The 17,480-nt window shown below is 40.3% G+C and overlaps 2 protein-coding genes across 2 annotated transcripts; both read left to right on the top strand.

Moving 5' to 3' along the window:
• Nucleotides 1–4,833: 4,833 nt before the first annotated feature.
• Nucleotides 4,834–6,185, top strand: exoc1l (exocyst complex component 1 like; the record flags this gene model as incomplete). Its single annotated transcript, XM_080520812.1, has 3 exons — nt 4,834–4,954; nt 5,167–5,345; nt 5,916–6,185. The coding sequence occupies 3 exons, from the start codon at nt 4,834–4,836 to the stop codon at nt 6,183–6,185; spliced, it is 570 nt and encodes a 189-aa protein (XP_080376938.1).
• Nucleotides 6,186–8,341: 2,156 nt separating this feature from the next.
• On the top strand, nt 8,342–17,217 carry smc2 (structural maintenance of chromosomes 2; the record flags this gene model as incomplete). Its single annotated transcript, XM_080521062.1, has 25 exons — nt 8,342–8,509; nt 8,619–8,768; nt 9,247–9,369; nt 9,460–9,498; nt 9,580–9,690; nt 9,772–9,816; nt 9,915–10,148; nt 10,414–10,563; nt 10,700–10,933; nt 11,207–11,366; nt 11,489–11,606; nt 12,102–12,240; nt 12,335–12,454; nt 12,590–12,794; nt 12,888–13,023; nt 14,243–14,367; nt 14,530–14,723; nt 14,975–15,118; nt 15,468–15,542; nt 15,750–15,869; nt 15,957–16,157; nt 16,250–16,366; nt 16,469–16,629; nt 16,744–16,891; nt 17,001–17,217. The coding sequence occupies 25 exons, from the start codon at nt 8,342–8,344 to the stop codon at nt 17,184–17,186; spliced, it is 3,603 nt and encodes a 1,200-aa protein (XP_080377188.1). The 3' UTR covers nt 17,187–17,217.
• Between the last annotated feature and the right edge of the window lie 263 nt (nt 17,218–17,480).

Here is a 17,480-nt window from a genome sequence, read left to right as displayed (position 1 = left end):
GACTGCGCATTTCTGTGGCTTCCACGGTTCAAACTATTTCAGTGGCAGTGCCAAACGTATGCAATCAATATAGAGAATGAGATAACAAGGTGACTATTGTGCGCTTTGGCACGGGGAATGATGCGTTCAGGGCGAAGATGAGGACGCTGTATGAGCCACACAAAAAAATAAATAATAAAATCCGGTTTCCTCGTGTTATGATCTGACAATACGAAACCTTATAATATAGATATCAAGATCCAGATGTCTTCACGGCACCGCTGTATGACATCCACATGAACAGTGTTTGGAGTGGATGTGACATTGGATGATGTCCAGGAGGGTGCAGTGGGGCTGGGATGGCCCTGCCTGATGGCGAGGGGTTTCCCCTTAAATAGACATCCAATCACAAGCTTTTTACGCCGTGACGTTAAACATACATTGTATCGAGGTTCCCCGAATCTTTTGAGTTATGCTTTTATTTCTTTACGTCACAAATGTCTTTTTGAGAGGCAAAACGAGCACTGAGTCAAAATCTGAATATTTTATTGACTCACTGCAACGCAAGAATACAAGACCTACTGCAGTAAAGAAAATTATAGAGAAATACATAGATACTGGCAAACCTATCAAGGCATTTGAATAAAAATATGTGCTGTATGCAAATGTAAATAGGTGTGTATATAGCCACAAACTGCACAATAATATCAAATGATAATGTGAAAATGCCCAAGGGCTACTAGCCCATCTTTGCAAAATTTTAAAGAATACAAATTTTTGCTTGACATCGACAGTCCATGTATCTTCTTCTTTATCTATCTAGCTATCTATCTATCCTATTTGGAAATGTGTTATTCTCTGTGCATAACGTAGACATTACTGGCAGGCACATAGCGACAGGCTGTGACTGATCTTCAGTCATTAGTTGAAAATAGCATTTGCGAATTGCATATATTCATTTCATTCTTGACAAAAAATTCAAACATTTTAAGACCTATGGTGCCGAGTCATATAAGATCTAACCTGAGGCACTAATTGGCCCTGGGGCTGAACTTTGGACATATCCGGTGAAAGTCAACTTTGACCAACCATTTCGAGGCATTTACAACTCCAGATAAACTGAAAACAGCGCCATAATATCAGCACTGCAGTGAGAGTGGAAAGTGTTGTGGCTGCTCACTCAGAGATCCACTCTGATGTCTGGTAACAGGACTTGAACCATCAAACATCTGTTTACAAGCTTGCTTCCCTAACCCCCAGGCCACGACTTCCTGGTAAACATGTTTCCAAGAGCTTTGCAGTATGGTTAGCAACAATCCATTCACTTGCATCAGGTTTATTAGAGCAGGGAGATTTTGATTCAAGGCAGGAAACCTAAGGATTAAGACTGTGAGGGACTGGCTTTGATTCTATTATAATACATGAATGCAATTATTTAAATACATTTACCATCATGCATGTGAACAGCGAAAGAGTTGTAACACTATTGATATGTTTCCAAACTCTGATTCAAATCTCTCAGAATGTGAAAGATGTTCCAATAAATCTATAGTTCTCTGTGGACTTTCTTTGTGACAATCCGGTGGCGTCATGAGGAGTCTTTCTTCAATCAAAATCATAATAAATCAGCATAAAAGGCACTTGGAGAGAATTGACCTGTTATTTTATGTCTATGTCAACAGGTGGAATGAATATGGAAAATTTGTACTCAAGTACTCCTACATTTGCAAAATTGGTTTAGATTATAAGCTAAAATACTGTTGTTGAAAATACTCATGTAAAAGTTTTCTCAGAAACTACTCAGTGAATTAAGTTACTTTTCAATCCGGGGCTGTTTTATTGCATCTGCAGTGGTGGGCTGCATTAAATATCAATGTTTAAATTGCACACAATAATCTATGAAACAAATACATTACTGCATTTTATTTAAACAAATATATATATAATCAGCATTATGCTCTTCGGACTCAGATTTCAGTAGTAATTTAAATAGTGTGTGTGTGTGTGTACTCAGTAGCAATGAATGGTTTTCAAAAGGAGTGACATGGTGTAAGTTGTACTTTGAAAAAAAACAACTATAAAAGTACAACTCAGACACTTTGTTCCAACACTTTAAAATGCACTGAAATACTGGATCATCAGAATTACTTGTGTTTCAGAATGATAATGTTAAAAAAAAAATCTTGTTTTTTCCTTATTCTAATTTAACCACATTCTTAAAATTTAAAGAAGTACCTAAAGTAATCAGAGTATTGCTCTGGTCTTTTCACCAGAAAAGTAACATTTTCAGTCGTTCAAACATCAGAAATAGTAAAGCAAAGTGAAAAAATGACCGCGTGAGACAAACATGAGTCATTTTGTTATAAATGTACTGGTGTATGGTATTTTCAGATAGTCCTTCCTCTTTATTAACTATGAGTCATTTCTAAATTGTATGCTATCATCTAATGCAGCTCATCTGGTTGATAGACTTTATTTCTTTGAGCAATGAGTCCCATGACAGCAGTAGACGTATAATCACAATGCAGGCGAGCACAAAATGTAATTCCTATTTGAGAAAGATGATATATGCCTACATTTTCTCCAAAATATTAAATGTGATAGTATTTAACTGATTATAAAACACAAAATAGAGTAAAAGTTGCCCAATTTGTGGTTTCATAAGCCAATAAAAGAATCATGACATGACATCAGCAGCCATATTACTGTCCTCAGATTTTTGTTGTGTGGTTTAAAACGGTGCAAGCGTCTTTAATACGTTCCTCCTCTTGGTGTCGTTACACTTATGCTGCTTTTTCTTTCTGTCTCCTCTCGCTGCCGTCAGTCTTTTTCCTCTGCACGAACTCTGTTTGCTCCCCTTACTTTTCCTCTCCTCTCTGTCATCATTTTCAGTTCTCCTGTGGCTTGTTGAGATTAGTTCCTATCCGCTTTTAGAGTATACTCCTTATTTTTGTGTCTATTATGTGCTTTCCTTTGCTCAGCACCTCTTTCTGCAAAATCTGTATTATTTATTCTTCACTTCATCTCCACGCGCGTCTCCTCTTCTCATTTTCATTGTGAATCCTCATTTATTTACATCCTTGCATATTTGCATCGCTCTAACTTTGCTTTGTTCTTTTGCTTTTTTCATTTTAATATTTTCCCTTATTCGTCTCAGCACTTAGTAGGCTCCCTCATTTCAAGTTTCATGATAACTTTTAGATGCTTTTGCTCTTCTGTGCACCTTTATGTTCTTCCTATCTCTTTTTCCTAACCACCTCGGCTTTATCAAGGAAATAGATGTATTTACTTTATCCTTACTGCTGGCTTCTCAGACCTTCCTGTACCTCTGTGCACAATGCTTTTCAAAACTCTCAACATTTCCTTCCTTCTTCTCTGTCTTGTAACTTTTAAATTTTCTTAAGGATTGTCCAAGTTACTCATCTGCATCTCTTCTATTGTGTGCAAAAGCAACATACCATGAATGCATGCATAGATATTGGTTTTTTTTCCCCTGCATACAATTGTGGATATGACAAAAAGAATATAAGAAAGACACTGTTGCTTTTTTTTCCGATAAGAAATTGTTATTCTAGCTGATATTATGGATATCTCAAAATATTGTGTGAATGATAATCCTTTCAGAGCTCATGGCAGATGCACTGGGATAAAGTCACGATAAGTAGGTACAATAAACCTCATGCGTTATTCATAGGATTCAACACTTGTATATTTCCTTTCCTCCCTACTTCCTGGCCATCCGCTCATCTTTCCATCTCAGAGGCAAAAAGCTTTTCAAGTGAACACCCACAAAAACCATCAACGTGAACAACAATAAAGCACTTAGCAGTGGAAGGACCCATCTTTGTTTTCACAAATGTGACAAATCCAATGGAGCTACACTCTTCGATGCAAACAAATCCCATCAGTGCTTTTCTTTTGTATTTTGGCTTTTAGAAAAGTCCCCCGCACAGGCATCTGCTAAACTCACAAAACAAACTCAGATGATGCATCATCATGTTCCCTTTGCCTGACAGCAATTATCCTGTGGATTATGATCACTAAAGATGTGTATTATCCTTTTGTGCTTAGACACCCCCCGCCCCCCATATAAGGATATAAGTGCTTCACCCTACTTGTACCTATTCTCAGAGATTAAATTACTAAAGGGTAATGGAATCCATGCAGAGTGCTGTGGGCCTTCCTATTCCCACACAACAACCGTTTAATCACAGATAAACACTGGGCACCGTGCCCATGTATATATCAACGTCTATCTGTATGTGAGTGGAGGAGAGACACAAAGACCACAAAAATTGAGGAAAGAGACCCTGAATGCCCAGTGTGAGGCAACATGTAACCACATTCAACCACAGAAAAACACACCCAGACACATTTCAGCTGAGACAATATGAAAGCAAGAGTGTAATCCATATTTGCTGGAAACCTGCACAACATCATAATGGATCTTAATTGAAGCAGTAAAAAGCTAAAATGAAGATGAGACTGGCCTTTAATTGCCTCCTTTACTTACTCCCTGTTGGCATGAGAGCACTACTTTAATCAACGATTAAAACGGACCATCAAATCTGACTACTACAGAGTGAAATGTGTGTGTTTGTGTGTGCACTGTAAGCACTCACTTCACCACATAGTTTTACACGGTCAGACTGGAGGAAACATTCCCCACCTCCCTCCCCATCACTGCCAGATATCAAGGAGTCGTGATCTACAACATATTTTGCCACATCTCGTTTTTTTTTTCTTTGGGGATTTTCTCATCTGCTGTTACTCCCCGTTCCCCCTCTCCCTGTCATTTCTGTTTTTGTGAAGCCTTTTTGTGAGGTTTTGATTCCTCTCTTCCTCTCTCTGGTGATGTCGTCTCTTCTGAGGGAGGAGATGCAGAGAGTTTTATTCCGACCTGCAAAACAGAGACTCGTGGAGTTTATAGAGATTGAAGAGCCATGTCATGGAAGACACTTTATCTGTGTATCAGGTAAACAGCTCTCTTGTTGACTGAAATCTATCTTCAACTAAGCCATTTATATTCCAAGGATTAATTTCATTACAGTAAGTTTTTTTTTTCCAGCAGCACTTGGAAACTGCACGACTGTAATGAACAGAGGATGTAAACAATTATAAGACTTGGAATTATTATGATCATATAGTACTGCACCTTTTTGAAAATGTTGTTTTTTTATTCTGCAGTTGCCAAAAACAAAGTGGTTCAGTTGAGTATCGTTCAGTGTCAAATATCTAAGACGCCGCTGAAGTCAGGATCCAAAAAGTCCCACACCAAACGTTCCAGCATCCAGGATTGTTACCGGAGGACAGAGATCTGGTCCCTGTATGACCTGACTCTCGTTGATGGTCGAGACCCTGACGTGGTAATCATTTTATTTCATTTTAAGCTTTGATGAACTTTATCATAAATGAAGTTAATGTGTCACTGAATGACTAGATCAAAACCCTTTCTATGATTCAAGTTTGATAAGCCAGTGAAAGGAAGCTATTTTTATTTACTACTGTTATTTAGTCTTTAAATGTTTTGTGTCAACCGGAATACAAAAAGAAACCATCTTAAATGGCTAAAATAAAACACACAAGCATAGAGTTGCAGAAATACTTGAATTTTGGGTTTAAGCTGCAAATAGTACACAATGTACAATGGTAATATTTCAGGGTTGGCAAATTTAAGCTTTGGATTTTTTTTTTTATCAAGTTATTAATCAAATGGCAAATGTTTTACTGAATTGTGTCAAATCAGAAATTCATCATTCAACTACACAATTTCATGGGACCGACAAAAAAAAAGCAAAATCATTGGTTTTGACACTCAAGATGTTTTTTTAAGATAATACTATTTGTGAACTATAAAAACACCAACATTTCTATTGTGTACCACAGATAAACTTGTTTAAACTGTGAATTGCACATTTTTATTTTATTTTTTTCAGGATGACCCATGTTTCCTGCTGCATTTCGACAAGGTGCGCACAATTACAGCCACCAGCTGCTCAGCCAAATACTCTTTTGTGCGTGCCCTGGTTGCCCTCAGCGACCAGCACTGTCAGAGGTCACTGAACCTGCGGAACTTTGACTGGACGTACATCAAGCCCACCTCCTTCTACTCCAACAGAGGGGACTGCATCGTTCTTTCACAGATATGCTTCTATGCATTTAATCTGGTGTGTCTGTCCATGTGTCCAGTGCCACTCGATGCATAATACCATGACGTAATTGTGTGTTCAAATTGTGTGTGTGTGTGTGTGTGTGTGTGTGTGTGTCTGTGTGTGTGTTTGCTATTGTTGTTGAGATTGTTGGATTTACTGTATGCAACTTGTATCAGCGAGAAACTGTGGAGTAAATGTGATCTTGTGGCTTCTGTTGCACTACAAGGGCTCTAATGAAGACCTATACACCAACAATTTTTGTTTATAATTTTGTTGTATAACCAACTCGTTACTGTCTGCGTCATCTACTTTTGTGAATTTTGAATTACTCAATTGTGGAGGTATTCTATTGTGTGTGTAGTTGTGAATGGAAATAAATAAATGGTGGAAAAACCACAGCTTTTGGTTTTCTTATTTTTTTATCTTTCAACATCGATTCATGCACCTTCTATACCTCTTTATCCTGTTTGGGGTCACAGAGCACTGGAGGCAATCCCAACCAGCTATGTGAGGGCAAGGTGCAACCTGGACAGGTCGCCAGTCCATCAAATACAATAACACACTCACATGCATATTTTTGGATCGTGAGAGGAAACCGAAATACCCGGAGGAAACCCTGGCATAAATGGGGTGAACACACAAATTGAACAGGAATGTATGTAGAAATGCAAAGTAAAATCTATTTCATTCGTATAGCACCTTTCAGCTGCATGAGCAGCCCCAAAGCGCTTTACATAGCTCATCATATTCACTAAAAGACAATAAAGCTTCTTTCCTTGAAAAGTAATTTGGGAAATGTTTTTGGTATATTTTAGATTGAATACATATCATTTGGTAAAGATGAAAAAACTGCCCACCTTACCTTATGTTAATACATCGTCAGAATCTGATCCTACAAAAACAAATGCTTTAAAACAATATTAAGTACAGAAATATAATAGGGATTGAATGAAAAGTATCGAAAATATACAGCCCAAATATTATAGAAATATACAACATGAACTTTTATGGGATAGAACTAATCTTAAGGCATTATCTCAAAACAGTAAATTATTCTCTGTAGATCTTATGATTCAAAGTTACATGCAAAATGTATCCTGTCATCCTGTCCAGTGGCGTTTCTAGATGTACATTCTTGGTTAGCCAAGATTTTATTTCAGGTCTAGTAACGTCACTGAATTCCAAAGTAATGTGGCTGCACAACCTTTTAGTATGGTGGCCCAGAAGGGCTAACAGCACAACACACCAACAAAACCCGCAACACAACAACAATGAGCTTTGGAGATAGCCAATCAAAAAAAAATTGGCTTATTGGCTTTTTTAAATTTATTTATTTGTTTTAAAGACAGCTCAATCACTCAACCACAAGTAAAGAAACAAATTCAGGATTCTTAAAATATTTTCTTCAATGCGTCACATAGGTTACCACCAAGTTAGGTACCTTAAGTTTATCTGCTAAAGTAACATTTTCAAACTCGCACTTCGAAATAACGTGATCTGAATGAATGGAGCCACAGCCTGAGCATGCGTACCTACACTTTACTGCATGGTGAGAGAGGGGTGAGCCCCACTCATGCACCATTGGTGTGAATCAGGAGAAAGCACAGCCTGAAACCTCAAGAAACCAATAACCAGGATGTACTGTCCTCACACAGTAATTATGTGCTATATAAGAGGAAGTTTTATTCACAGACAAGAAAATATGGTAGATAATCTTAAAGAAGTAATAGCATCCAGTCGCACCTAATCCTGTCAAATACATCTTGCGCTAAAGACATACCGATCGTGTGTTTTCCTGGTATTGTTTACTTGCAGATGTAGTTTACCTTTGTCTCACCAGATGGCGCCAATACAACAAGCCGTGAATGTTTAGTATCCCCAAGAATTGCCTGATTGCAAATAAATATGCATCGCTATAAGTGTAAAATAATAAACTTCTCAAAATCACATTTTGCATTTGAAATTCAAATGTATGATTATCTCATCAAAACTATTTCGTGTGCACACATTTTAAAAAAAAGATAACATTTATTTTAAAATGTTGCTTCAGGCACGAAGGGGACATTACGAGCGGTGTCTTTGCATGCCGCCAAAATTCAACTGGAAAGAGACGTTTCCCAGCCGTCGGTTGTAAACACGGACTGTGACTCTTGTCTCTCGGATTTTGAGCTTATATACAACAGAGCCCACGGAGGGAAAAGAGTTCAAAGATGCACATCAAGTCGATTATTATCGAGGGATTCAAATCGTACGCGCAGCGGACGGAGATCAACGGCTTTGACCCGCTGTTTAATGCCATCACCGGTCTGAACGGCAGCGGGAAGTCCAACATTCTGGACTCGATCTGTTTCCTTCTGGGCATCTCCAACCTCACACATGTAAGTGCGGAATATCAGTGGTGATCACTAAAATCGTAGCAAGGAGTTACTTGAATACAGTTCATTGTGTGCATATTCTAACTTTGATTGTTTTTGTCCAACACGAAAGGTCCGAGCCTCCAACCTGCAGGATCTGGTTTATAAGAATGGACAGGGAGGCATCACCAAAGCCACTGTGTCCATCACGTTTGACAACTCCAACAAAAGCCAGAGTCCCCTGGGCTTTGAAACCCACGATGAGATTACTGTCACCAGGCAGGTTTGTACAGCTTCACAGTTCTTTCAGGGTGCTACTTTTGCTGTAAGACCGTGTTTGTCTGACTTTAAATGCTGATGGTTATACATTAACATGTTATCACAGCCACTCCAATTGTGGTTTGTTAACTAAGAAAATATCCATCCATGTATCCGTTGTCTCTACTGCTTTATAAAACTAATTGACACAAGAGTTGATCCCAGCCTATTATTATGGACTGGTCCATCACAGTGCAAATACAGAGAAACGGACAACCTCACATTCAGTTGACCTCAAAATGCATGTTGTTGAACTGTGTGAGAAAGCAGATCATTAATTTTCTTTGTAAAACATTGAGGCTGAAATAGATCGCGTTATTGGTATGTTGATTTGATATATATGTATATACTAATATGTTCAATCTTGGCTGATATGGACATGGCCATTAAGTTTTTGCAATGGTCGAACATCGATCTGATGTATTGAATGTTTTCCTCTCAAGGTGGTGATTGGAGGCAGGAACAAGTACCTCATCAATGGAGTCAATGCCAATAACACCAGAGTGCAGGACTTATTCTGCTCTGTTGGTCTCAATGTCAACAACCCACATTTCCTCATTATGCAGGTCAGTGGTGTTTCTTCACGCTTGAAGTATTTTGTACCTTTTTGAAAGTCCTAATAAATGTCATAATGTGTGGTGTTTTTAACTCTTCAGGGAAGGATCACAAAGGTTTTGAATATGAAGCCACCCGAGGTAAAACATGCTCACTCTCTTTACTGATTCATACGTTTTCCTTTTGTGAATTTCTAGTATTGACCCACATTGTTCTTTCAGATTCTCGCTATGGTTGAGGAGGCAGCAGGTACAAGGATGTATGAGTGTAAAAAGATCAGTGCTCAGAAGACTATTGAGAAGAAAGAAGCCAAACTCAAGGAAATCAAGAATGTATGTTGGACACACATGGCCATTTTCAATTCTGTCGCTTTAGTCTCTCAGGCTCTAAGTAGCTGCTTTGTTTAATTTCAGATTTTGGATGAAGAAATTACTCCAACTCTGCAGAAATTGCAAGAGGTCAGTGGATTATATCAATTGGATGCTACTCTTATCGTTTTGAGATCTCGCCCTATTTCTTGCACTCATCTAATAATTTCACGCTTCTCCATCAACAGGAACGTCTATCATACCTGGAGTACCAGAAGCTGATGCGTGAGATCCAGCACTTGTCACGGCTATATGTGGCTTGGCTGTTTGTGTGTGCAGAGGAAACCAAGGTGAAGTCTGCAGAGAATCTGAAGGTGATGCAAGATAACATTGCCAAGATGCAAGCCGGCATAGCGGAGAACGAGAGAAAATTACAGAAGCTCACAGCTCAGATCCAGGAGCTGCAGAAGAAAAAAGATCAGGTGCTGTGACTGGAAAATGAAAGGGGGGGGGGGGACTCATGTTGCTCTTTGAAATCAAATAGAAATTTTTTTTCTTTCTCTGTGTTTTCTCTTTGGTATTTTCTAGATAGTGTGTCTTCTTTGTCTCTTTTATGTCGTACTTGTTTTCCAGAAAAACAATGCTAGACAAACGACATTTACGTTTGTAAGCAATGTTGTCTTGTGTATTCGAACAACTTGAAAACACCGTTTTATGAATTTTGCTCTCTCAATACTATTCTGCTAGGAGGTGAATAGCGTATTAAAGACCCTGGAGGAGACACTTGCTGATGCACAGCGTGTGGATGCCAAAGCTCAGAGTAAGCTCGACTTGAAGAAACAGAATCTTAAAGATGAAACCAAGAAGAGAAATGAGCTTGTAAAGAGTATGGAGGAGGTAATTGTTCAATTTATTTAGATTTCATCTGACTGAAAGCACTGGACTTGGCCTGTCAAAACAGAATTTAAATGAAATTTAAATTGGATCTATTAACAGAAAAGGGACTACGACTGTTGTTTTCCTTCCTTCTCAGGACAAGAAAATGGTTGTGGTGAAGGAAAAAGAGGTCTCAAAGTTGAAGGAGCAGCTTCAGGCTGTACAGGAAGAGGGGCAGAATGATAACGCTGCCCTCGAAGCAGCTGAGCAGAACTTCAAAGCCGTGTCCACAGGTCTTTCCACCAATGAGGATGGAGAGGAGGCCACGCTTGCTGGGCACATGATGGCTTGCAAGAATGACATGAGCAAGGCAGACACTGAAGCCAAACAGGTAAGGAAAGGAGGCGTGTGTGCTTGAAGGGTTTACTTATATAGTGAATGGGTTTTACATAATCAGTCACATCCACATATTCACGCAAATGATGCATGGCGCTCACTCATAATCTGGGACCACTTGGGGTTTTAAGGCTTTGTGTCTTTCCCGATGATATTCTGATACAAGGACATGGTGAGGGTGGCAGAAGACCGCGTTTTAAAACGGAGTCGCATTTTGTGAACCCTTCTCGAATTTCCAATTCTTTAACTCTTGTCGATTTCTTCCCAGGCCCAGATGACTCTAAAGCACGCCCAGGCTGAGCTCAAGACCAAACAGGCAGAGGTGAAAAAGATGGACAGTGGCTATAAGAAGGACCAGGACAACCTGCAGGCTGTCCGAGGAAGCAGAGAGAAACTTCAGGCTGAGCTCACTAAACTCAACTATGAAGGTAGTTGGCCGTTGACATCATGTGGGGAGTCTCTCATAGTGGTGTATGGGGTTTCTTTTTTTTGCTTTCTTGTCCAGTGCGCTCTGTTTTTTAATCATAGATTTGTGCTTGTCTTTGTAAAGATGGGAAGGAAGAAAATCTACTGGAAACTAGAAGGCAGCTGTCCAGAGAGGTCGCCAGACTTAAAGAGACATACGACCGCCTCGTGTCGCGCTTCCCGAACCTGCGCTTTGACTACAAGTAAGGACTTTCATACCTTCACGCAATATGTGTTTTCTAAATGGACCAACTCGCCTTCTTTCCAATATAATATTATTTAGATAGACTTTGAAAGAGAAAGGAGAAAAGTTGTATAGACAAACTATCTGACCGATGTCATTATAATAACCTGAACAACATTGCTCAAAAAAGGCTTGTATGCCTCCTGAGATTCACCCTGACGGCTTTGATTCATGTTGTCTGCTATTTAAATTAGGTGCATTTCAACAGCTATTTCTCGATATTAACCTTGGATGCAATAACAATGGTAAATGTGCAAATGACCATTTTTTTTAGAATCTCAATCAAGAAAATGTTTGGATGATTACCAACAGTTTATCGGGGTTGAATGTCTTTGAATATATAGGCAGCTTGAGGAGAGATTGAGTGTCTAAAATGTAAATACTTGTCAACTTTTAGTTTTTGCACTTTTATGGATCAGTCGCTTAATTCATATGTTTTGTTTTTCCAATTTAGGGATCCAGAGAGAGGATGGGAACGTAGCAAAGTGAAAGGGCTGCTGGCAAACTTGATTACAGTCAAAAATGCTTCCTGTGCAACAGCGCTGGAGGTCGTGGCAGGAGGAAGGCTTTACAACATTGTTGTTGACACGGAGGTACGCTTTAGGAAACGGTCTTTGTTCGAAGTTATGTCTTTGTATTCTTGAGACCATTGTGACCTAACGTGGCCAATTTTTTTGTGTGTATCAGGTGACTGGTAAAAAGCTGCTGGAGAAGGGAGAGTTGCAGAGGAGGTATACAATCATTCCTCTCAACAAAATCTCTGCCAAGACTCTCGGTGACAGAGTGGTCAACGCTGCCAAGAGCCTGGTGAGTAAACGTCAACTGTCTGATCTTCATGAGGAGGAAAGTGTAGCAATTCGGTTCATAAATTGTCCTCGTCCTTGCTGAAACTCCTTTTCTGCACTCTGTCTTCACACCATTTGCCCTTTCTCTTTCCGTCAGGTTGGAGAAGATAATGTTCACACAGCGCTGTCTCTGGTTGGCTATGAATCTGACCTGCACAAAGCCATGGAGTACGTGTTTGGCTCCACGCTGGTGTGCGACACCCTGGACAACGCAAAAAAAGTGGCTTTTGATAGACAAGTGATGACGAAGACCGTCACTCTGGGTGGAGACATCTTTGACCCGCAGGGAACTCTGAGTGGAGGTGAGAGCAGTGAGCGTTCGTGTCCTCCGTTATGTCGATGTGCCGGCTGGATGGGGAGGCAACTAAGCTGATGTGGTTTGTTTTGTCACGCAGGAGCCCGATCTCAGTCGGCTTCAGTTCTGTTAAGCCTGCAGGAGGTGAAGGAGGTTCGGGACAGCCTGAATGAAAAAGAGGCCCAACTTCAGGATACTGAACGACAGCTCGCCGGCCTGAAGGGAACTGCAGAGAAGTATGCACATCTGAGAGAATTTAAAAACAAAGACAACAAATCTGTGCAAAATAAACAGGAATTTATTGTACAATACTGTTAATATTGTGTGTAACACTGAGGACAAACTATCAAAATTCTAACACAGACGTAAGCACTATAAAGCATGTATTAAGTATTTATTTGGCAAAGCCAATTTATTTATGGAGCACCATTCAAACACAAGACAAAAAATAAATAAAGGAAATAAATGCATTACAGCAAAGCAGTTCTTCTTCTTTTTATCTCTCTAATTAAAGTAAAAGCTTTAAGAAAAAGGTAATAAAATAAGTAACCACATACATTCTTTTGATCAATGTTACTTTTGGGATTTCAAAATAGTGGTATTTGGCTCAAATGGCTTATAAAATCACATCTCCTCATTGTGTAGACATGTTGGATGTCTCGTGTGACACCCCTCACTTCATGCCGTTCACGGTACCTTGTCAAATAACACTCGCTCTACGTTCCAACATAAAAATAATACATTTCCACATGAGTGGACAAAGTGCTTCAGTGCATCACATCAAAAATTTACATTTTATTTATGATATAAAGGTAACGTCTATTGTTTATTTGGGAGCCTGTGCAAATAATAATGTTTTATGTCCTGATTTAAAAATTAGCTTCTGTTATTAAGGCATCATTTGCGGTTGGTGAATTTATCCTCAAGTTCATCAGGGAATAATAATATTTACTCTCACTGTGATGTGATTTAAAAAAAAAAATTTTTTTTAATCTTATTTTGAAAGATTGAAAAATTTGAAAGACAAATCGATTTTCCTGTTAGTCAAAACTGTAAATTTACATCTCTTTTTCTGTCGATGCATTTTCTACATTGCTTCGTCCATGGCTGTGAAATGTGGGCTGCAGCTGATCCTACTTGGATCCTGCACAGGTCACCAGTCCGTCACAAACATAGAAACGGACACACATTCACACTTATTGTCAGTTCAGAGTCTCTTATTAGCCACGAGTGCATGTCTTTGGGCTGTGGCAGAAAACAAGAGAGTTGTTTGTACATGCAGATTGTGTCCACGCTATACAGAAAGGCCCTGACTCAAACAGGGAAGTTCTTGCTCTGAGGCGTCTATTCTAACCACTACATCACTGTGTGTTTTCTCGGGTTGCTTTTTTTGTAATTTCGTATTCTTACCCACTGAAATTCCTTCATCTGTTGACCGCGTGCTTGGTCCTTCAGGTACCGGCAGCTCAAGCAACAGTATGAGCTGAAGGTGGAGGAGGAACAGATTCTGCAGGCCAAAGTGCAGCAGAGCTCCTTCCATCAGCAGCAAGAGGAGCTGGAGAGGCTGCGCAAGGCAATCGGTCAGAACACTAAAGCAAATATGAACAATTACAATAATTCAATTCAATTGGGCAGCCTGTGCTTTTGTAAAATATATATATATATATATAAAATCTGCATTGCATTTAAGTTTCCACTATTTAATCAAACTATCTCATCCAAATGTGTGTTTGTTGAACCAGAGGAAAGCGAGGAGACTTTACGCGTCACCAAGGATGTGCAGAAGCGAGCCGAGGAGAAATACAAAGTGTTGGAGAACAAGATGAAGAACGCCGAGGCAGAGAGGGAGAAAGAGTTCAAAGCCGCACAGCAGAGACTCAACACAGCCAAGGCCAAAGCCGATGCCTTCAATAAGAAGTTGAAGCAAAAGCAACAGGTAAATCCACTGACCTTAAAGTTTCAACTCATAATTTAATGTCTATACAATCTTATTTTGTGTGTGTGTGTGTGTGTTGCCTCTCTTGAATGTTCATTTTCCACTGAATGACGTGTGCTCAGGTTAAACCGCTTATATCGTACATTGCTGATATTGCACTCTAATGATCTATTCTGTATTGCATTTAAAGGAATTGGAAGCCACAGATGAAATATCTTTCTTTCATTCTTTCTGCTGTGACTCGTGTGCAGGAATCGGATGCCGTCACTCTGGAGCTGGAGGAGCTGCAGAGGGAGCAGGCCGGTTATGAACAGCAGATCCAGGCTGTGGACGAGGCCATGAAGGCCATCCAGGAGCAGATCGACAGCATGGCCAGCACTGTATCCCAGAACAAGGTATTCTGTTTTAAAGAGAATGACTTAAAATGCCCTCTAAACGTGGAACACAACAAGGCACTTTATGATATCTCAGGCAAAAACAATGCAGCCTGTTTATGCTCTTGGTTGAGATTTTTCTTTTATCTTAATGCTGCTTCAAGAGGGAAGAACAAAGCTTAGCTACTTTATTGTTGGTCGTTTTTGGAATGTATATTTATCATTTTTCTCACACATGTTGAGAAGTATTTTGTGTCCGTTGGTCATTTTTAAAAGTTGATTATTTTGATATTTCACATATGCAATGACATGTAAACGCCAAAGACGAGAATACATGTAAAGTACAATGAACATCTTCCATATTGTGTAGGAGGCGGTGCGTACAGCCCAGGAGGAGCTGGCTAAACAGAAAGAAATCATCATCGCACAAGACAAAGAGCTGAAGGTGAATACAATTACTGCTTTAGTTTTTAGCCAGATTGGCTGAATACATGAAGCCGGATTTTACGATTGATAATCATGCCACAGGAGGTCAAATGGGAAAATTTGTGTCCTGAAAATTCCTGCTGTATAAAATTGAAGCGCCGTGGGGGGAAAAATGTGAATAAGATCTTATGACTGAATGTATGTAATGTGCTTCTGAATGATCCAGGCAAAGAGCTCAGAAGCCAACAGCATTCGAGAACAGAACAACGAAGCTCAGCTGAAGATTAAGGAGCTCGAACACAACATCAGCAAGCACCGCAAAGACAGCCAGGACGCTGCTGACAAGGTCCACTTTTACTTTCCTCCAATTCTTCACTCCGAACCGTCAGTCTTTTGTTGTTTGAGCTAAACATCCCCAACACGCTTCCTTCAGGTGTCCCGCATGCTGCAGGAGCACGACTGGATCCAGTCGGAGCGTCAGCTCTTTGGCCAGCCCAACACCTCGTACGACTTCAAGACCAACAACCCCCGCGAGGCGGGCCAGCGGCTGAAGAAACTGGAGGAGACCACCACCAAGCTGGAGAAGAACGTCAACAAGAGGGCCATGAACATGCTGAACGAGACAGAGGAAAGGGTGAGATACTGTTTGTGATCACAAAACAAAAAAAAAAAAGAAGACATTTATAGCTCAAAGTTCTCAACGAGTTCATGTCTCTCCGTCGGCAGTGCAATGACCTGATGAAGAAGAAGAGGATTGTAGAGAACGACAAAGACAAAATCCTGCAGACCATCGAGGAGCTGGACCAGAAGAAGAATGAGACTCTGAACTTGGCGTGGCAGAAGGTCAGCACTGTGTTTTCTTTTCCCTTCTGAGGATTTAATTTGGTTTAGTAACTCGGTGAATCCACCGTACCAATCTCACCGTCAGCTTTCACATGTCTGTAGGTAAACAAGGACTTTGGCTCCATCTTTTCCACACTGCTGCCGGGAGCCACAGCTAAGCTGGCTCCACCCCAAGGCTGCGGGGTCCTGGATGGCCTCGAGTTCAGGGTCGCCCTCGGCAACATCTGGAAGGAGAATCTTACCGAGCTGAGTGGTGGGCAAAGGTCGGCAAAGGCACTTTGCAATTATCTTTGTCAAGTTTTTGTACCAAAATAAGCTTTGAGAGTGAAAGTGTTGCATGTTTTTGAAGCGGAACCTTTTTCCTCTTGTGTTTCCAGATCCCTGGTGGCCTTGTCGCTCATCCTAGCGATGCTGCTTTTCAAGCCTGCTCCCATCTACATCTTGGATGAGGTGGATGCCGCTCTGGATCTGTCGCACACTCAGAACATCGGGCAGATGCTCCGTGCACACTTCCGGCACTCTCAGGTAAATTCAAACGCTCGCAAATGGAGAGCTGCTGTTCGTTCTCCGAGATACTTTTATTCCGCTGAGGTTTTTTTTTTTTCTCCTCTAAACTCTTTACATCTGTTTGCAGTTCGTGGTGGTGTCCCTTAAAGACGGCATGTTCACAAACGCCAACGTTCTGTTCAAGACCAAGTTTGTTGACGGTATGTCCACGGTGAGTCGTACGGCGCTCAGCCAGAGCGACGCCAACCTCGCACAGAAGAGCCTCGACAAGGCTCGACAGAAAGACAAGAGGAACAAGCAGCTCATCAGCTAATCGCTGCACTGACGAGCGCGGTCAGGTTTAAAGCCACTCTTCTATCATGCCTTTTAAGATCCCTTTTACTCATCAGTTGTGAGTTATCTCTCTTCATTCTGTGAGGTTTATGTTTCTGCCTTTATGATGAACTTGTTTCATGTTCACCTTGTCCTTCATCTCTTTGTTTATATATCAAGTCTTTTTTTTTTTTTTCCCATATGCAGCTATTTAAATAAAGAAACCAGATCAAACATTTGGGTTTTTGGTTCTTGATATGGTTTATTGTGGAGGGAAACAGGTTTGACATTTATC

Source organism: Blennius ocellaris, assembly GCF_963422515.1.
Source record: "Blennius ocellaris genome assembly, chromosome: 3".
Taxonomy (NCBI): domain Eukaryota; kingdom Metazoa; phylum Chordata; class Actinopteri; order Blenniiformes; family Blenniidae; genus Blennius; species Blennius ocellaris.
This window is presented reverse-complemented; position numbering and strand designations above follow the sequence as displayed.